General features: G+C 55.4%; 2 protein-coding genes across 6 annotated transcripts; one reads left to right on the top strand and one right to left on the bottom strand.

Moving 5' to 3' along the window:
* On the top strand, positions 1-8,230 carry RNF214 (ring finger protein 214). Of its 3 annotated transcripts, XM_065738421.1 has the most exons (15): positions 1-79; positions 151-358; positions 576-635; positions 1,362-1,502; positions 1,861-2,000; positions 2,930-2,998; positions 3,789-3,885; positions 4,152-4,240; positions 4,708-4,798; positions 5,248-5,346; positions 5,684-6,060; positions 6,544-6,679; positions 6,907-7,014; positions 7,337-7,432; positions 7,975-8,230. In XM_065738421.1, exons 1-15 carry the CDS (start codon positions 27-29, stop codon positions 8,038-8,040), a joined length of 1,830 nt encoding a protein of 609 aa, XP_065594493.1. In that variant the 5' UTR covers positions 1-26; the 3' UTR covers positions 8,041-8,230. The 3 variants fall into 3 exon arrangements, with proteins under 3 accessions (XP_065594493.1, XP_065594494.1, XP_065594492.1); XM_065738422.1 differs by lacking the exon at positions 2,930-2,998; XM_065738420.1 differs by lacking the exon at positions 7,975-8,230 and having other exon boundaries at positions 7,337-7,576.
* BACE1 (beta-secretase 1) lies at positions 3,879-18,383 on the bottom strand. Of its 3 annotated transcripts, none has more exons than XM_065738426.1 (10): positions 18,011-18,383; positions 14,358-14,446; positions 13,726-13,942; positions 13,291-13,428; positions 13,018-13,152; positions 12,582-12,683; positions 12,272-12,421; positions 12,017-12,188; positions 11,626-11,900; positions 3,879-3,958 (listed from the first exon to the last, which is right to left on the bottom strand). In XM_065738426.1, exons 1-9 carry the CDS (start codon positions 18,257-18,259, stop codon positions 11,659-11,661), a joined length of 1,494 nt encoding a protein of 497 aa, XP_065594498.1. In that variant the 5' UTR covers positions 18,260-18,383; the 3' UTR covers positions 3,879-3,958; positions 11,626-11,658. The 3 variants fall into 3 exon arrangements, with proteins under 3 accessions (XP_065594498.1, XP_065594497.1, XP_065594496.1); XM_065738425.1 differs by lacking the exon at positions 3,879-3,958 and adding an exon at positions 6,034-6,098; XM_065738424.1 differs by lacking the exon at positions 3,879-3,958 and having other exon boundaries at positions 11,131-11,900; positions 18,011-18,382.
* Between the last annotated feature and the right edge of the window lie 1,445 nt (positions 18,384-19,828).

The raw sequence follows: 19,828 nt of genomic DNA, 5'->3' as shown, positions 1-19,828 counted from the left end.
CAGCCGCAGCCCCCGGACGGAGCGCCATGGCGCTGGAGCAGGCGCAGGCCGAGGGCCCCGCCGCCGCGCCGCCCGCCAGGTAGAGGCCGCAGGGCAGGGCGGAGGGGCGGCCCGGCGGCGGGCGGCGGGTGACCTGTTTGTTTTGCGCAGCCTCTCCGCCCCGGAGAGCCCCGGCGAGGCGGCGTCTGGTGGAGAGGCGGAGCCCGCGGCCCTCCCCGGTGAGGCCCCGGCGGCGGGAGGCGAGGGGGAGCCGGGCCCGGGCGGCGGCGCGGAGGCCGCGGGGCAGAGCGAGGGGGCGGCGGAGGAGCGCGACGCGGAGGCGGCGCCCGTGAGGCCCTCGCAGAACATCGCGGTGCAGGTGGGCGCCGCGCGGGGACTGCTGCTGCCGTGGGGTTTGGTGGCGAGGGGCGGCTTTCTGCGGCATCGCGCGGTGCTCGGGAGGCTTAAGTAGAAGAGTGAAGCGTTTGTGGGGAGCGTGCCCGCCTGGGTCTGAGCCGCCGCTTTGGGGTGCGTCCGGCACTGGAGGGGTCAGGGTGTTTGTGGGGGGGGCTAACGGGAGCTGTCACTCTTTGCAGACTGACTTCAAGACGGCTGACACAAATGTGAACACGGATCAGGACATTGAGAAGAACTTGGTGGGTACCGAAGCCCTGTGGTAGGTATGGGTTCTGCTGCTCCTGCTCCCAGGCCGTGGCTGCAGGGGGTGATTTGGCTGTACCGTGCTGCTCTGGGAGCTTGCGGGTGCTCAGGAAGCTCTTGTGGTGCTTTAGCAGTCAGCAGTGCGATCCGAGTTATGAAACACCGCAAAGCAGTGGCGGTGGGGATAGCATCTGTGGGACTTGTTCATTCTGCTGTGCTGTGCATGAGCAAGAAGGATCATCCTGGCAATTCAGCAGATACGTGATGTGAATCTTGCTCTGTTTCTAGCTCCTTAGTAAGTGAAACACTCCTGGTTTCTTTCTTTCTAAATATCTTATTTACTAAAAAGTAGAGGAAGTATAGGAAGTAGCTGGAGGCAGGGTTGTGCCTGGCACTAGGCATCCCAGTGCTGGCTCCCCTGTCCTTCCCACAGGATGTTTTTTTTCCATTTAAATACCAGCTGTAGCTTCTTGAGCTGTTCTCTTTAGAAGAGGAAATGCAGCTCTAGCTGCAGCTTCAGGCAGCACTGCCATTCATATTCTCTGATGCAGTGTCTCAGCTTTGAAAGTGGGAGTCATTGGGCTGTGGTTCTTGACAACTTAAGCTTTGGCACCTACTGGGCTTTTATATACTGCTGTGCTGAGTTTATCTGTTTGCATCCATGCTCTCTGTAGCGTGAAGGAGGGGAAAGGTTCTCCTTGAATTTCTGCTCTCTGCTGCAGGACAAAATGATGTCTGAGAGGGCTTTGTTAAAGGAACGGTACCAAGAGGTATTGGACAAACAGCGGCAAGTGGAGAACCAGCTGCAGGTGCAGCTCAAGCAGCTCCAGCAGCGGAGGGAAGAAGAGATGAAGAACCACCAGGTAATTATCAAAGTTAGCCCTGCCCTGTGACCGAGGTGGGCTGATCTGGGCCTGTGCTGAGGGGTGCAGTGAGGTGCAGAGCATTGTGAGAAGTGGCAGACACACGCAGCGTGGCACCGTGTACAAGCATGTTGTACAGCATTAAGGATTGCTCCCTGCTCAGATCTGAGTATTGAAGAACTGCCACCTGGGTTGCCTTATGATAGCTTCTATGAATGTCTGGGTCTACTAAAAAGCAAGATAGTGATGTCTGTAATCTCCTAATGTCTCTTCAAGTTGTTAAGATGGGTTTATAAACAATGGAAGTCATTACTTGAGGATTTTGCTCTTTACTTGGGTAATGTTTATGCCACTCTAGGAGATTCTGAAAGCAATTCAGGATGTTACTATCAAGCGGGAAGAGACAAAGAAGAAGATGGAGAAAGAAAAGAAAGAGTTCCTGCAGAAAGAGCAGGATCTGAAAGCAGAAATTGAGAAACTCTGCGAGAAAGGCAGAAGGTACAGTATGAAAAAGCAAGGGTTTTTTAGGGAGGAAGTGTAATTGTAACTGTGGTGTGCACCTGACAATGTTAAGGAGGATCACTTTAGACTTCTGGAAGCAGCACGTGTTTTGGTGTAGAGCTGTACAGTTCTCAGTGGATTTACTATGGGCAGAGCAGCTGTGTGCAGATGTGATCCCAAAAATTCTTGAGCAGGGGGTGGAGGTTTTGCCTGTTAGGTGTATGTGTGGACAGAACCTGGCAGTTCTGCTGTGCTCTGTGTTGCATCTTTCAGAATCCAGAGCCTTTCAGCAGGAGGCAGGACTGTTCATTGGCAGTGCTAGTGTAGTAAGTTTCACCATTTCCTGTTGTAAAATTCCTGGTTCCCTTTGTAAGTTTCCTGCTCAGATTGCCTACCTGTGCCTAATGGTTTTGGAAGTGTCTGCATCAGCCATGCTTTGCTGTAAGGTAGGCAGCATGTGCTGTGCAAAGATTCAGAGGGGTTCTGAGGCAGGCAGAGAGCTTCAGGTTCCTTTGGACAGTGAACTGGTGCTTTGCTGGAGTCATTCTGTGATTTCTCAGAGATCTGAATTTGTAATTTGAGGGCTTGGGGATGTTTTTGCATAAGCTGCCTTAGTAATGACTCCTGGTATTCAGCTCCTTCCCCCCCCACAAACAAACTGCTGCAAAGCACACGTTGTCAGAGAGGCACTGTTCTCTGATGGCTGCTGGATGAAAGCTGCAGCATTGTGATGGAGCAAAACTTTTGCTCTTGTGAATGTCGGTGATTGAACTACACATTATGTGTTTGAAAGCAGTCTTCAGAGCATGCTGTGACAGAGCACGCAGCTGTGCAAATATACAGTATAAAGCTGAAGTGCAGCAGTAGTGGCTGTGCACTAATACCTAGCAGTAGGTGACTCCATCTGTTCTTCTTTTCTTATGCAGGCTGCTGAAAGAACAGGAGGAGAAGGAAAACAAGATTGCTTCTCTGATTGCAGAGCAGTCTGATGAGAAGTAAGGCTCTTTTCTGTTATCAGATTGATGTTGAACATTCTTGTAGTGCTCATTTTGTCTGGAAGTGCATTGTGGGATAGGCTGGAGAGGATGGTCCAGTTATGTGCTCTAGAGGTTTCATCTTCCCTTCCAGCAGGTTTGTGCTCACAGCCTGTGGATTAAATCCTCTTTCATCCTGGTCACAAGAAGGCTCCTGGATACTTGGAGCATAAAGATCCCATGAGATTGGATTGTATGCCTAATGGATTGACTCAGCTTGTAGCTGCCACTTCTGACTGCATTTCAGCTTCCCAGAAATCAGGCAAACCTATTTCTTTGTGCTGTTCCCTACAGCTGCCCAACTACTCTAAACCTGGACACGTTTCAGGTATTTTAATGCTGCACAGAGAAGTTCCAAATCCAGTCACAGGCTGAAAGGGACGTCTTCCTATTTCTTGATCAGAATGACTTTATCTGTGTATTGGTTCATGTTGCTTTCCACAACTGTGCACCATTCCATGGAGCTGGACAGAATTTTGGTGAGGGGAGTTCTTTCCTCCCCTTTTTGCTAAGCTGTATATATGTGTTTGCACAGTATTTGTCTGCCTGCTCTGGAACAGCTCACTCTTGGGATTCTGACTCACACAGCCTTGGGAAATGTGACTGGTGTCATGGTCTGGAAGCTGTCAATATTTCACAGTTCCACTCCGTCAAGAGTTGCTAGGATCAATTGGCTCTGTGGGAGTTTGTCAGCTCTATTCTTTCAAGTGATTCCAGTGCTGAAGCAGACTTGTTCTGTTTCTGTCTGCAGGCAGCTGTGGGAGATGGAGCTAGATAAGCTGAAGAACCAGCACAATGAAATCAACAGGAACATTCTCGAGGAGACAGAACGGGCCTGGAAAGCAGAGGTTAGTAGGTGACTTCTTCCTCTTCATCTGGTTTGCAGGTTTTTTTGAGATTCTGGGCTGTTAATGATGGATTCTGTGAAATTAAGAGCAGGTGAGCATGAGGACAAGAGAAGGGTTTGGCATATGTAAGTGCAGTAAACGTTAGTTGGGATTGATGCCCCAAGTGCATGCATCGTGGTGCTTATGAGGAGATCACAGTCATGGTATTGCAGCAGGAAATAAGGGCATACAGAAACTGCTCTTCATGTGGGGCCCCTCTGTGTTAGATCCTGTCCCTGGAGAGTCGAAAGGAGCTGCTGGTGTTGAAGCTAGAAGAAGCAGAAAAAGAAGCAGAGCTGCACCTCACCTACCTCAAGTAAGTCCCTGTAACCTCAGAAGTGATCAGATAATTTGAATGTGCCTATGTGCTCAGCTCCTCTCCCTCTATTTACTCAGGAAGTTTGAGTGGAGTGGTTCAGTTTCCTTTATTCATCCAGTGTGGTTCAGTCATGTTACATAACAGAGTTGTGAAGCTGTGCTTATGTATTTCCTGTTATTGCTCATCTGGTGAAGGTCTTCTGTGTGCTACACTGTGTGCTGTAGGGGCTGTATTGTCTGTGGTGTCTGTGTGCACCAGATCAGTCCGTACTGTGATAGCACCATGCACTCTCCTGTTGTTGGGTTCTTCCCTCGGGTTTGAGCTCTTCTTCCTCCCCAGCCAGAAGAGGGGACCCCTGCTAGGGGAAAGCAGAAGGGTTTGGGGAGTTGGTTGCTTCCAGCTCTTCCCACTTTGCTGCTGGTGACAGCATGCTTGCAAGAGGGAATGTTAAACTGTTGTTGCAGGTCTGCACCACCAACGCTGGAGACAATGAGGCCAAAGCAGGAGTGGGAGATGAGGCTGAACAGGATACGAATGACCAAGGAAAGTGTCCGAGTAAGTTCCTGTCAGGCAGCTTCCAGCTTAAGAGTGTGTGGTTCACATCAGTGCTCTTTCATGTGCTTAGTTGCAACTGTGCTTGGGAGAAGATGAAGACCCAGGAAAGAGGTTTGTGTCCCAAAGCGTAGCACAGTCAGTCTGCATTTGTGAACAGCTGCAGAGCTCTGCCTGTGCCCAGACTCATGCATGAGGATAAGCCATGTGGATATGAAAGCAGTGTGCTGAGTTAATAACAGAGACAGTTGCTCTTTCTCCTTTCAGGTCCTTTCTCATTCTCTTCAGTCCTGCAAAATCAAGCTATATCTGTTTTAGGGCCTGTGACCATTCTGGGGCTGAGTGCTTTGCTGAGGCAGCAGTGGAATTTGCCTATTCTGGGCATTCAGAGCCCAAAAATTCCTCAGGCAGAGACTTTGATAAACATGTCTGTTTTCTTTTCTCTCTTCTAGGATCAGTTCAATGACCACATTCAGATGGTGAGAAATGGCACGAAGCTGAGCAGCCTCCCACAGATCCCAACCCCAACATTGCCACCTCCACCCTCAGAAGTGAGTGCCTCTCCAGCCTAACAAATACAAGCTTTCATTGCTGGGATGTTGCTGCGAGGCTCTGGGAATGGCCTGGCACTGTCTTTGCTGGGTGCATAAATGGAGACTGTGTAGGATTATACTTTTTGGAGTTCTCTGCTTGCCTTTGAGGCAGCTGTCTGTCTGGGCTCACCTGCTGCCCCTTGTGAGAGTGGCCTGCACAGCCCTCATTTGCCACGTTTCAGTGGCTGTGGCTCAGCCCAGCTCCTGTCTGGTTGGGGAGGAAGATGCTCAGCTCTGCTCTGAGATGGACTTACTCTAACCAGCCTTTTCTTCCCCCGCTGTTTTTCTTTCTCAGACAGATTTCATGCTGACGGCATTCCAGCCCAACCCATCCCTTACTCCCAGGCTCCCATTTCCCATAGGACCCGTTCCTGTTCCCATGGTCATGCCGAGTGCTGATCCTCGAGCACTCTCCTTTCCTCTCCTGAATCCTGCCATCTCCAGACCCAACCAGCCTTCCCCACCGCTGCCTGCGTCCCAAGGAAGAAACAGCCCCGTTGTGGCATCGCTCATTGGCACACACAGTCCTCACATGGCTCCCGCTGCCTCCATCCCTCCTCCACCAGGCCTGGGGGGAGTTAAGGGCACTCCGGAGTTTCACAGGCAGCAGCCAGCAGATAAGCTGGAGAAGCTGCTGGAGAAGTTGTTGACTCGATTTCCACAGTGCAACAAGTAAGTGTCTCATGATGTTCTTCCCCAGGAACAAAAACCTGCGGGTGAGGCATGAGCTTGGATAAGGGGAAGTAAAGCTTGGGAGGTCTGGAAAAAAGTAAGAGAAGTGTGAAGGCAAAGGGTGGGTGCTCTCTGCCAGGCTTTCTGTAGCACTGTGAGTAAGAAACGTTTGGAGCTTTATTTAAAAGACTGCCTCCCTCCTCTGAGGTGCTGCGGTCTGGAGCTGTATGACAAGTGGGCACCATCTCTTTGCTCAGGCTGGGTTTCCCTCGCTTCCTGGTGTTTCAGGGACAGAAGCTCAGCATGTGATGTGTCTCATTTAGGCAGCTGAGAGCACATGTTCCTCTGCTGTGATACAGCCTTCCCCTGGCACTGGGGGGCTGGCTGGGATGGAGTGTTGTTGCACATCCTTTGATGGAGGGTCCACCCCTGCTTGGCTCAGTGGTGGCGGGTGGGAGCTCTTAGCAGGCTGCTGTTCTGCAGGGCCCAGCTCACCAACATCCTGCAGCAGATCAAGACTGCTCGGAGAACAATGGCGGGTCTGACTATGGAGGAGCTGAACCAGCTGGTGGCAGCCAAGCTTGCAGAGCAGCAGGAGCGGGCAGCAGCTGGGGCTCAGGTAGGATTGCTGGGGTGGTGGTGGGGGCTGCAGGGAAAGGGAGTCTAGGTGGCAGAGAGAAGCGAGCAGCTCCTGTTCCCTGGCTCCCTGCAGACTGAGCTGAGTGGGCCCCGCTGCTGGGACCACCCAGAGCTCAAGCCAGGGGAGCAGTTTTTCCCAAAGGTAGCTTAGGGTAGCTCAGCTGTCCTTCACTTTTGCACATTTATGTCTTGTTTGCTTTCCCACAGCCTCTCAGTCGAATCAGAGCACCCATGTTTTCTGCTCCGCTGCCTCAGATCAGCACCCCCATGTTCCTGCCCCCAGCCCAGGTAGCTTACCCTGGAACAGCGTCACACGTAAGATGTTTGTGGTTTTCCTTCACCACCTCCAGCTGGGGAGGGAGAAGTAGCCAAAGGGATGAGCCAGTGAAGCAGGGGCTTCTCTCTCTCTTCAGCTAGCTATTCAGGCTGGTGGGGGTTAGAAGGGTTGGAAGCATGGATTCTTCTGTGCTTCACATCAGAGGAGAGAATAGCTGCAGGATGAGTGTGCAGAGGGAAGGAACTGGGCAAACTGGGGCCCCTGGCAAGACCAGTAGCTGCAACACCGAATGTGTTATCAGAGCAGGTGTATCTGAGTAGCATAACTGTCTGCTTTGTGTTCTCTTGCTGCTCGACCCAGACCCCAGCTGCCTGTAAGCTTTGTCTCATGTGCCAGAAGCTTGTGCAGCCCAGCGACCTTCATCCCATGGCCTGCTCGCATGTGCTGCACAAGGAGGTAAGTCCTTCCTTGCTACGTACATCTTCTGTGTTCCTTTATTATGGTTCCCGGTGCAGATTCCCTTCCTGGGCCCCTGAGTGTATGTAGTGAGTTCCTGTTGTATAGAGACTTTGCCATGAGAAAGGTGTGATCAGAGTTGAGTTCTGTGTCCTATCACCTTCCCCTGCTCTCAGCTGGACCACCCTGGGTGGCCGTTTGGTATGGCTTTAAGAACAAGGCTTATCCTTACTTGGCCTCGGAGCTTGTGCTTGTTTTCAGGAGGGTTAAATCTTGGCCTTCCTGGAGGTTATAGAGCACAGTGATGCAGGAAGCTTGCACTCACCTCGCTGCTGGTGCACTGCAGACATGCATACTGGAGCTCAGCTGAAAAGGGCTCCCTATTCCCAGTGGCCTTTTGACAGGAGCTGTTTGTAAGGAGCCAGTCAGCCATCCCATGAATGGATGCCCTTTGCCATCGCTTCTGGAAAAGTAACGCCACGCTGCGTTCACAGCACCTTTGAGTTGTGCCAGTGGCTCTTGACTAATTCTCTTTCTTCCAGTGCATCAAATTCTGGGCACAAACCAACACAAATGACACTTGCCCCTTTTGTCCAAGTCTCAAATGACGGCTGCTCGAACAAAGTGTTCCCGCGGGAGGAGTTGCTGTGAATAGACAGGATCAGTTCTGAGATTTCTACAGTTCTATATTTATACGATCATGTATACACATGTACATTTTTATTATATAGGTAATGTGTGTATAGAAAGTCTGTATACATACAAATTCATAAATAAAGTGTGTATATTATGCAGTGATTTGGTGCTGCTCCTTATTTCTTGGTTTGTAGCCTTGCTGCTTTCCCTCCTAAGGTTCCCTGGGATGGGATGTCCCATGTGCCCAGGCCTCAGCTGAGTGCTCCCTGCCATGCCACCTCCATCCCCTCCTAGCAATGAACAGGTTGCGTGTGAAAAGCTTGTTTGGGTTTTTTTCCTTTAATAATTTACTGTGTTAACATTCATTGTTCTTACACAGACAGTAGGTTACAGAGTACTGGAGTCTATAGCGCCAGCCTGCGGTAGCTGTCCCCATCCTCCTCCCTCTGGGCAGAGCTCACACCTCTTCAGCCGTTGTTTCCTGTGGCAGCTGTGGGTCCTGGGGAGGGAGCAGTGGGGAGCAAACACATTTGGCTGCACTGCAGCTCAGGATAACCAGCCAGTGTCAGTTCCTAGCATCCCCTCTCCTGTACTTTCTCCTGAAGCCCAGGCTGATGCACCGAGCCTTTCTCCATGGATGTCGGTGGGATCACGAGGTGCTCAGCACCACTTAAACTCACGTACTTATTCCGTAGGTTATTTTTTCCTTTTTTTTTTAATTTTTATTTTTGCAGTCTGTGGCACAAATCCAGCACTGCCCGAAGCACCGCTGCTTTGGGGTCGGTCAGCACGAGTGCTTCTGGGTACAGAATTGGGCCGCAGTCTGAATCTTCCTACGCACGCACACACACTCATGTCAGCACGTTTTAAGGCAGTGGTCCACAACAGAGTCTCTGGGGGTCCTGGGGGAGGGTCCTGGGCAGGCACGAGGGTGTGGAGGTCTGTGTGCACTCTGCAATTGCATAACCTCGCCTTCTTGCACTGGAGCTGGATGAGGTCTGGAGCACAGCGTGGGCACGGGGGGCTATTCCCAAACACTGCTGTGAGGTGGGATGGTGTGGGGGTGCATGTGCTGGGCTAGTGCCTAGTGCTTGCCTCTCTCCTGCTCTCCTGCCCTGCGCCTCCTCCTGCCTCTCTGGCTCCACACAGCTTTTTCAAAGCGATCTTTAACTGCAGGGTGTTGTTATTGAGCTCTGTGTTAGTGGTCACCCGAGGCGTGCAGTGCTCCAGCTGCTCTCCACCTGAACTGGTGCCTTAGGTCTGCCCAGGCCCCGGCACTGCAGGTAGCTCTGATTTTTCACTTGGGGAACGCTGCCTTTTTCATTAGTGGAGCTCAGTGTTCAAAACAAAGCACTTTCACACCCGACGCTGAGGCAGAGAATTAAGGAAACAGAGCATTATAACTGTCAGCAAACTCAAGAACATGTGCTCTGGGGATGGGAGAAGACCACAGCAGCACCCTCCTCCCGAGGCAGGGTGAGCTGTGGTGCAGAGGAGTACAAAAAGGAACACCACAAAATCTTCCCTTCGCTGTATGAACAAAGTGAGGGCAAAACCACCTCCTCTGTCACGCATCCTTTCGGCTTGTGAACCACAGCTGGGATCCAGCTGCGCCTCATCCTGCATCCCTCCATCCCTGTCACCACATCACTTACAGAACCTCCTCTGACACCAACTCCAGATCACTGCACGATCCATAAAGTGCTTCCATCCAAGCACACTGCTGCTGAGCAGCCCTGGGCTTGAGTGGTGGCCGAGGCCCTCGGACTGAGCAGAGGGCTGAAAACATTTAGAGAAAGAAACTGACACAACAGAATGGGATAAAAGCCCCTAACGTTGGGTTTGGAACAGTGGCTTTCAGAGCTAGAATTAAAAATAGATCTGTATGTATATATGGTACAGGTGAGGAGCCAACCATTATTTGTACACCTGTGTGCAGTGCTGGACCTGCTACGTACACACTGATGCTGCACAGCTGTACTGACAGTGACTCGAATTGTAAAAAAACAAACAACCAAATCATAAAACAATAAATACAACCGTATGCTAAAAAAAAACAATGAACGCTGCAGTCCCTCACAGCCGCCTCCTTTCCCCTGTGCTGCCAGTTTGTCTCTTGCCTTGGGAGCAGAAGCCCAGGTCCGAGGTGTCTGCTGCCAGGTGCCAGGGTGAGCAGAGGCAGCAGCTGCAGGTGGGGGCCGCCGAGCTGGCGCTGGCTGCCCTATGGCTTTCAAACAGGCGAGTGGGCTGGGGAACGGGCAAGCGTTGGGTTCAGCGCTTTGCTCTCCCCTAGCATGCAGTTTCTGCTTGTTCCAGGCTGTGGGGAAAGCTCCTTCCTTTGTTCCCATTCAGTCCAAGGGGCTGTGAAGCTCAGGGAAGAGAACCCCATGTCCTGGAGCAGAGGATGTTGTCCCCAGGGCTGGAGGGCAGCGAATGCTGTGGATGCTGGAACGCAGGTGAGGCAGTTCCCTGTCCCCCAAGGGGACATGGTGACCAAAAATGGAGTCAGGAGAGGATGGCTTGCTGTCCTGGGAGGCAGCAGGACAGGGTGGGCAGAGAGGCCTGGGGGTGGCAGCAGCGGGAGGGCAGGGGAAATGTCACAGCAAATGTTAGAGTGCGCAGTTACAGGGGAGCAGGAGGATGGGAGCAGCTGTCCCCCAACTTCTGCTTTCTCTCATCCCAGGGCAGCTTCAGGCTGGCACTGTGTGGTGTTTCCTACAGCCCAGGCCTGGGGGTGGTAGCTCTGGAGATGCACTCTCTGGAGTCCAGCTCACAGGTGTCATGGGGAGGGGAGCTGCATGGGGAAGGCACAGCCACAGCGCACATGCACACACGCACAGATCACTACACGGAGAGCCTAGGCCAGCAGCTTCCCTACAGAGCAGGCTGAGAAGGGCAGATACACAGCACTGGGTGGAGGGGGGGGGAAGGGAACAGACACAGGGTGATGGCTCATCAGCTGGGGAAGTCTTGGCAGGACAGCTAGGGAAAGCTCAGCTCACTTTTGTGCCAGAGCAGAGACTTGCACCCAGTCCTTCCGGGGCTACAGGTGAGACAAGGTTGCTGTGCTGTCACTCAATAGCAGACAAGCTGTATCTGTAGATCCCAGCCAAAAGCAGCTGAGGCCTGAGGCTTCCCAAGCTGCGCTTGCACACACTGCTGCCCGACAGGCAGTAAGTACATGCTGGATGTTTGCCTGTGTCTGGCTGTGGGTCAGCAAGGGGTGGTTGGCTGGTGTCAGAACCAAGGCAAAGCCGTTGGAGAACAGAAGGGGATCTTAAACTGCTTCTGGGACCCAATCTCCACCTGCTCCCCAGTGCTGGTGTTGCCTCTCCTGTCCTGCTACACAAATGCTTCCCTGGGTGATGGTGACCCAGGGACACAAAGGCTGAGCCTCAGTGCTGGCATTCTGCTCCCAGCCCGTTCACATTGAGGGCACAGGGCCCCTGTGGCTAGGAGGACCCGGGCTGACTGCCAGAGCACCCTACACCGATGTCCTGCCTCCACGCTCCAGCCTCCAAAGAAAGGACCTACCTCTCCTTGCCCTGCTGCCTCACCTGCGGTCCCGGGGCTGCCCCCACGCTCCGGTGTCACTTCAGCAAAGATATGTCATCAGCAAAGTCATCGTGGTCCCGTCGCAGGCAGCGGAAGCAGCGCCACTGGAACACCATGAGGCAGAGAGGCAGCATGAACAGGGCGCAGATGGCTGCCATGACGTAGGCAATGGTCATCAAGGTGGACTCATCCGTCTGCGGGATGTTGTAGCCGCAGTCCTCCATGTTGGAGTGCAGGTAGGGCCCCTCCACCGCGGCTGTCCGAAACTCATCGTGCACTATGGGTCAACAGTTAAAGGCAAGGGTCTGGTCACTGAGACACCACTGCAAGTCCACATCCCTTCCCCGTAGGCCCTTGCCTTCCCTCCCCTCCTGCCTTCCTTCTCTCCCTTACCATGGCAGGCACTGACAGCAAAGCCAATGCGTTTGCGGGCACGGTCAAAGACCACGTAAAAACCCTCCATGATAACGGCGCCCATGACGGTGCCTGTGGAGGACTGAGAGATGGCAAACTTGTAGCAGTCGTCCTGAGAGGTGGCCACGTCCTCCACTGGACGCAGGTATTGCTGCAAGGAGAGAAAAGCTGTCAGCTCTGCTACCGATTTCTCCAGCTCGGTTCTGGGCAGAGTATGGCTCAGCCAATGCTCACCTGGGGAAGGATGGTGATCCGGAAGGACTGGTTGGTGGCCTCCCCCATCAGATAGAGGGACAGGACAGGGAAGATGTGCCAGGGGGTTGTGCCAACCTGCCAGCAAACCAGCTGCTCCCCCAGCCAGAAGCCATCCGGGAACTTCTCTGTCTGCCAGAGGGAAAGGGGAGGTGAGGGGTCTGTGTGGGCAGGGAGCAGGAATGCTCAAGCCGGTGACAAGCAGTCACTCTGCCCACAGCCCTCCACTGGCACTGGGGATGTGCCCACAGGAGAGAGGGATGGATGGATGAGTTTCAGGAGCCACACTGACCGAAGAAGCTGTTTTGATGGATTTCACTGCAGCCTCAAACACCTTCTTTGGCAGCCTGAGGTTGGTGGTGCCACTGTCCACGATACTCTTGTCATAGTTGTACTGTGGACAGCAAGAGGAGGATGGTGGTACCCCAGCCCAGCTCCCCTCCATGCCAACACCTGACTGCGCTGGCTCCCCCTGCGCAGCTATTGAGACTGAGCCCATTCCCTGCTTTCTACTATGATGGACTCAAAGCCCATGCTCATCTCAGCTTCACCCCTCACCAAGCTGCCTGGTGCCCTCAGCCTCCATCACCAACCCGACACTGAATCCCCATGCACCAGGGCCTGCAGCATTCACTACACTTGATGATTTTAGCTGTAACCAAAGGACAGATGCCTTCAGTAACAAAGCAACCCCTGGCAGGGCAGGTCCCCCTGGTGCCCCTGATCACCTCTTTGCAGTCCATGTTCAGGTCCTGCCCGTTGACCTCCAGCTTGACAATGATGACCTCGTAGTACCACTCCTTCCGGATGGGTGTGTACCAGATGTCACCCACATACAGTGAGCGGTCGATGCCACCAATGATCTGCAATGGGGACAGAAATGTGCCTACCATCTCCAGCCAGGGCACATCCTGTGTGGCCATCCCTGCCCACAGCGACATCCAAACCAGGTGTGGAATCCCCAGCCTCCCCCCTGCCATGCTGGCTCCTCAAGCACTCACCATGCTGCCTCCCACTGATGCCAAGGCCTCTGTCTCATTGGGTGAGAAGCCTGCCCCACAAAGCTGGAGGGAGAAGATGTTGGGCACCTGGGTCTGCTTCACCAGGGAATCAAAAAAGGGCTCCAGGCTGTCATCGGGCTACAGAAAAGCAGAGGCAGGACAGGGATGTGTCAGAGGAGGACACCCAGACGTCCCCTTGCTCTGTGCCTCAGGAATCCTGTCTCTGTATGCTGCTGGAGCAGGGCTCAAGGACAAGTAGTACAAATGCACACCCTATCTGGGCACACTGGGACTGTGTGGAGCTAAGGAGAGAGGAAATTTAACCCCCTGAGCAAGGGGTGCTGTGCTGGGACAGGACAGGATGCCTATGTTTGCTGAGAGAAGCTGGATACAAATACAGGCAGACATGGGCCCCCAGCTGCAATGAGAACTCACCCGGGCGATCTCAGCATAGGCCAGCCCCAGGATCCCTTCCCAGTTGGAGCCATTGATGAAGAATTTGTCCGACTCTGTGATGGCAGCGATGTTGGCTCTGACAGTGACGTTGGGGCCGTGGGGGATGGTGACAAGGTCAGTGCCCAGTTCCCCTTCCCACTTGCCCTGGGTGTAGGGCACATACACACCCTTCCGCAGGTCACGGTAGGTGCTGGACCTGGAACGGTGCCAAAGAGAGCAAAACCATTGCAAAGGAGACAGTGACAGTCAGAGCACATGCACAGCAGCCAAGCCTTGCAGGTGCACAGGCCTGCCCAGCCCATGGGTCAGCACGGCTGCGTGACACCGCATTTCTCTGTACATTTGGTTGCTGGAGAGCCCACAGAGGGTCAGTGAAGCACAAGGGCAGTGCCTTGCAGCCTGGGCTGAGGCTGTAATAGGACATACAGGGGAAAGAAAGGGCCATCCGGACCTACCTGAGGCTGAGCAGCCTACCTGCCAGCCCAGGACTTAGGGCCACGTCTAGCCAGACTCAGAGCAAGACAGAGCACCACCACAGGACGTGAGCCACAGGCACAAGGATTGGTGCCTGTGCCGTTTCCCCCCAGTGCCCGCCCCCATGGCATACTCACAGCTGCCGCTGGTAGTATCTCCGGAGAAAGGGGTGAGGTGCAGCTCCCACAGCAAAATTACTGCTCCCAGTGTCCACCAGGATATTGAGCTGGAGAAGGAATAGACAAGGAAGGCTTGTGACTGCAGCAGAACACAGGCTGCACTGTGCACCCAGGTCAGTGGCACTGCAGGCAAGTGATGCTTTCTCCAGCCCCATGTTTTGCATGGTGGCTGCTGTGCGGTGTGCTCCAGGGACCCACAGCTCTGGGTCTTCATCTCAGTAGCAAACCTTGTTCTGCTCTGCTGGCCAGGGCTGTGTGCCAACCACACCTGTGAGGCTGTTCAAGCAGCAGTAGTGCAGGCAGGAGTAGGGCAGGGAGGCTGCAGCCCAGCAGCTGTGCCTGCTGATGCTGTGCACAAGGACAGCTCAGGGCAGTTGTGCAAGAGGACGCGATGCTGGAGCAGGAGTCAGCAACATCAAACTGTTGCACAAAAAGCAAACATCATCTGGCACTGTGCAAACACAGCATGAGCTCTCCTGCCCTGCTCAGCACAGCACGGCCTCAGCCCCCTGCAACTGGTGTGGGAGAGTGCAGCAGCAAGACAAGGTCTCCAGGTTCCCCTTGTAGGAAATCTAATTTGCTGGTGGGAAGGACTGATGGTACACAAGCTGCTGTGGATTGCTGTGTCTGCTAATCAGCCATCCATATGCTGAGCTCTGCTCCCGATTCATTTCTGCCTTACCCTGGATTAGCAGCTCACAGGCAGAGCTTGGCAAGCACCCCACCAGCCTGGCTAGGAATGGGCCAGCCCTGTCCTGCTGCTGGCTGAGCTGTGCCTGTGGCCCCTTTGCTGCACTGGAACTGCACCTGGCAGTACACTGCTGGTTGCATGGGGCTGTGCAGCCATGGGGCTGCTCATCCATACAAGTGATCCACCAGGGCTGTGGGCCTTAAGCTGTGGATTCGAAGAGGAGAGGAAGGAAGCTAATGCGCTTGTGCTAATCGCTCTGGTGCTTGGCTACCACCTGCAGAATTTCTTCAGTGAACTATGGGATGGGCAGTGGCTCCAGGCACACAGCACCACTTCAGCAACCACAGCCCTGAGCTGCTCTGCTGCATCGACCCTGGTGGCTGTCCTGCGTCCTCCACACTGTGACTCAGCCAGGATTTTCGCCAAGGAGACCTTCAGCCCCAGGTAGGAAGTAGAGCACCATGCTCTCCCCACTGCAAACCTTGCTCAGAGGAGCACCCAGAGCCTTCCCCAGGCAACCACAGCCCTGCCATTCCCAGGGTGGCTGCTGGAGCACTCATTAGCCATCTGCTGCACACCGCCTTCCTGCTGATCTCCAGGGTGCCTGGTGAGGATGGCTTTCCCTGGAGAGATACCTGCTGAGCTGACACTGCAGGGAGAGGACTCAGGCAGCAGGCTCGCTCTGGAGGCTGTGTTGTCAAGAACAACCACGTTAGGAAGATGAGGAAACCTGCAGCTGCCCAGGTCCTGCACCAAACCCTTGGATGTTCAGCAGTCCGAGAACTGCCCACCAGGCTCTTCCTTGCATGGCACGTGCGGTGTTTTGCACCGGTGACAGCAACAGTGGGAGGCAGGGGTGGGGACTCTGCCCTGCAGGCTGAGCTCTGATGCCTCGGGTTTGCTGCCACGTGCGTTGGTCCCACATCCTCCAGGCACAGCCCAGCCCCTGTCTGAGGCCAGGACGTGACACGTGCAGCAGTGAGGCAGGGATGTGTGTGGCAGGGACGCTCTCTGAAGCCTGTCTGCAGCTCCCTGGATGTGACAGCCCCTCTGGGCGCTTGGCAGAAGCACTGTCTCTGTGCTGCACACAAGAGCGGGGCCGGCAGCGTGCTGGTGGGGTCGTGGGGGGACAAGCACGCAGCGGTGGCACTGAGCCTCTGCCATCTGTCCCAGAGCACTGGCTTGGGCTGCTCTGCTCCCACCTCCTCCGCTGTCCGGGTGAATCAGAGCTGAGAGCTGGGGGGGGGGGGGAATGCGATTAATTGTCGGTAGTGACTGCGCAGTGCAGCCCAACTCGCAGCCAAAATTCAAGCACAGCACAACAAAGAAAGCAAAAGCCAAGGAGAGCGAGGTGCTGGCAGTGAGACCACGTTGGGCTGCATGTGTACCTCCAAAGCGGACGCACACCTCCACCCAGATAAACACCCGCCACGCTCCCCCACTTCCTGTGTATGCACCAACTTAGCCTTCCATGTGAATCTTTTAATTCCATTAAAATGCCTGGAGGGATTTTGCTCCGGATCACAAACATGCACACACGCATGCATATGCACACACACTGCATCCACGCTTGGAAGCACTCCAAGGCTGGAAGATGCTTCCCAAAAGGGTGACAGCTTCAGAAATCCATGAGCGCCTGGAAACAGGTGGTTCTCACTGAAATTATTTGGCAGCTGCGACACATGGCATGTTCCAAGCAAAAGCTCCAGTAGAGCTGGATGATGAAATCACATTTAGAGCTAGATTTTAGAAATAATCTCCTTTTGTTTTTCCCCCCATAAGCATACCCTGCCTGAGCAGAAAAATACATCCTAAACACACACCAACAACACAAAGCTGAATCAAGACACACGATCCATAGAGCCACAGAACAGCTCAGGTTGGAGGGGACCTCAAAGCCCACCCAGTGCCACCCCCGGCTGTGGGCAGGGCTGCCCCCCACCAGCTCAGGCTGCCCAGGACCCCATCCCACCTGGCCTTGAGTGCCTGCAGGGATGGGGCACCCACAGCTCTCTGGGCAGCAGTGCCAGCGCCTCATCGCCCTCTGAGGGAAGGATTGCTTCCTCACATCTAACCCACATCACCCCTTTTCCACTTTAAAGCCATTCCCTCTTGTCCTGTCACTATCTGAACATTCCCACGAGCAATGTTCTGTTGACTGTGAGCAAAGATGGTTGTATGAGCCCCCAGCTGTGGTTTACTTCTCTTCTTTGGTTGCTCCCCTCAGTGCACCACCTGTGCAGCATCCACCAGGCACCCGAGGAAGGAGGCAGATCTTGCTGTAGGTGCACACAGCAAAGCCAGCTGCTATTTCAGAGCATCCGTGGGCAGAGAGTTTTGGCAGAGCCAACCTACACCGTGGGTGGCACAAGCACAGGAATCCGAACCTGTGCTCGAACAAACCCAGACCTCCACGCATTTCACCCCCATTGGGCCGACCCTGCTGCTGCTGGTCCTACGTATGGATATGTAGGGGGCAAAAGAATGCGGCAACAGAAACCTGCGCGCCCCTACAGCAGAGAGGAGGAGCTGCTCTGCCCTGGGGGCCCGAGGTCAGCACGCATCCCATCCGCCGTGCACGCAGCAGGGCACGGGGGATGCTGGCAGCAGGCTGGGCACTTCTCCCCGTGTCCTGCCCCACGCACAGGGCACGAAGCGATCTCCAGAAACGTCTGCTCACAGTACGAGCCAGACCAGAGCCCTCACTTCGACCAACTGCACGCAGCACAGGACGACGTGCCCGGCTCAGGAGCAGGGCCACGTGCTGCGCGTGCTCAGGGGCACCCCCATCCCATGCCATCCTCCTCACGTGCCCCCGATGCCCCCACCCCCCCAGCCGCCCCCAGGACCCCCAAGGACCACCAGGACGGGCCGGACCCGGCCCCGCTGCCCCGCGCCTCGCTCCCCCGCCCCTCCTCACCTTCTGCGGGGGGCTGCCCACCGTCATCTCCACGTAGTATCCCTGCCCGGACTTGCCCCGCAGGTTATCGATCATCTCCACGAATGCGCTCCTCCTCTCGGCCTCCTCCGGGGCCCTCCGCACCCTGGGGCCCGGCGGCGGGGCCGCGCCTCCCCGCAGCGGCAGGCGGATGCTCGGCGGGGCCGGGCCGGCGCTCAGGGCCGCGGCCCCCAGGCAAAGCAGCAGGCAGGGCCAGGCGGAGGCAGTCATGGCCGCGGCCCCGTGCCCGGATCGCCCCTAGCGGGCCCGCAGCGCCCCGCGCCTCGGCCGGGCGGCCGTGCCGGGGCGGGCAGGCGGCGCGGGGCCGAACGGGGCGGCGGGCATGGCGGCTCGGCGCTCCCCGCCCCTGCGCCCGGCCGCGCTGCCGTCGCCCCGCCCGCCGGCGGAAGCGCTCGGATCCCGGCCCGGCCCCCGCGCCCAACAGCATGCCCCAGCATGCCCCACCCTGCCCCGCAGCACCCCGCGCTCGGGCCGGGCCCAGACAGGCCCCGGGGTCGTGTCGCCATGGCAACGCGTGGCAGCGCCCCTCCCCCCCCCCCCCCCCCTTTTCCCCGAACTACAGCTCCCGGCGGGCACTGCGCACGCCGCCGCCCTTCAGCCAATCGAGAGCCGAGCGGTGACCGCGCTGACCAATGGCGCTCGGCGGGGGCGGGCGGGTCAGGGCATTGTGAGCCGGATGTGGTTGCTATGCGAACTCAGGCAAGCCGTGGGAGGCCATGGAAGCGGATGCACGGCGGGGCAGAGTAACGGGTGAGGATGAGGGTGCAGGGCCTCCGCCTCTTTATGCTCCTCTAGTTTCAGTGCTTTTCCTTTCTACTCGTAAAAGGTTTCTTCTCCGGCCTCTGGGCCGTTACAGCTATGCGTTAATTACCTGCGTGCGCGTTGGGGGGATAGGTGTGTCCCAGCGGCTGTGCCTGGGGCTGCCGGGATGAACTGCTGCCTCTGGGCCTCGCTCTGCGTGAGGGCTGTGTGCGGAGGGCACTGAAGCTCAGCTGTCGGCTGACACCGCTCCTGTACCCCTGAGTGCAGTGCAGACACCGGGAGCCCCTGCTCTGGTGCTTTATATGCTGGTGTGCTTTATACATTGAGCTGTTATCAGTCCCTTCTTAAAAAATAAATGGGACAGGCCTGCCCCTCTGCTGCTGTGAGCTCGTGGCCCTGTGCTTGCATGAGTGCTGGGGCAGCTGCACTGCAGCCCGCTGGGCCGTTTGCCTGCTGAGGGCTAGTGCTGGCCAGCTGTGGCTGTGCCAACCTCAAATGCAGGGAAAATGCAGGGAAACGTCCTGCAGTCTGCTGAGCTTGTGGTGAAGTGCTCTAAAGGAGCATGGCCTAGATCTGTCTGTGGAGTTTAAGTTAAATACTGAAACGATTCTCCAGAGGTTAGAGATGAGGCACAATAAATTAAGATCAGCTTTTCGCTTCCAAAATGTCCTCTGGGAACATGGAGAGGCCAAGTGGGTTGCTGAGAGAAGCTGGTTTGTCCCTAGGCAGAGCAAATTCAGCCCAGGGACTTCTCAGAAAGCTGCTCTGTGGTCTGGGAAAATTTGTTTTCTCTTTCTTCCTAACCATTCTTATTTCAGCTTTCCCTTGTCTGTCTAGAAAGTGCACAAAGCCAGGGGTTGTTTCCTCTGTAGGTGCTGGAAAGCCTGGGGGAGTCAAACTTCTCTGTCAGCATCAGCCTCAGGTCTTTGATCAGCGCTGCACTGGGGAAGCGCTGTGAGCAGGGCAGAGCTGTGCTTGCCTCATCTTCCTGTCTGCAGAGTGCCTTGGGCTGATGGT

This window comes from Cyrtonyx montezumae, unplaced genomic scaffold, assembly GCF_038088225.1.
Source record: "Cyrtonyx montezumae isolate F1298 unplaced genomic scaffold, pur_monq_1.0 scaffold_22, whole genome shotgun sequence".
NCBI classification, from domain to species: Eukaryota; Metazoa; Chordata; class Aves; order Galliformes; family Odontophoridae; genus Cyrtonyx; species Cyrtonyx montezumae.
This window is presented reverse-complemented; position numbering and strand designations above follow the sequence as displayed.

Bases quoted from the DNA above. Each gene is read 5' to 3' on its own strand.
- RNF214 (XM_065738420.1), top strand. From the start codon at position 27: ATGGCGCTGGAGCAGGCGCAGGCCGAGGGCCCCGCCGCCGCGCCGCCC. The intron at 4,241-4,707 runs GTAAGTCCCTGT...CTGTTGTTGCAG, and splicing joins CTGCACCTCACCTACCTCAA to GTCTGCACCACCAACGCTGG. The intron at 4,799-5,247 runs GTAAGTTCCTGT...TCTCTCTTCTAG, and splicing joins TGACCAAGGAAAGTGTCCGA to GATCAGTTCAATGACCACAT.
- BACE1 (XM_065738426.1), bottom strand. From the start codon at position 18,259: ATGACTGCCTCCGCCTGGCCCTGCCTGCTGCTTTGCCTGGGGGCCGCG. The intron at 12,189-12,271 runs GTGAGCATTGGC...CTCTCCTTGCAG, and splicing joins GGATCACCATCCTTCCCCAG to CAATACCTGCGTCCAGTGGA. The intron at 11,901-12,016 runs GTAAGGGAGAGA...GTTGACCCATAG, and splicing joins TGCTGTCAGTGCCTGCCATG to TGCACGATGAGTTTCGGACA.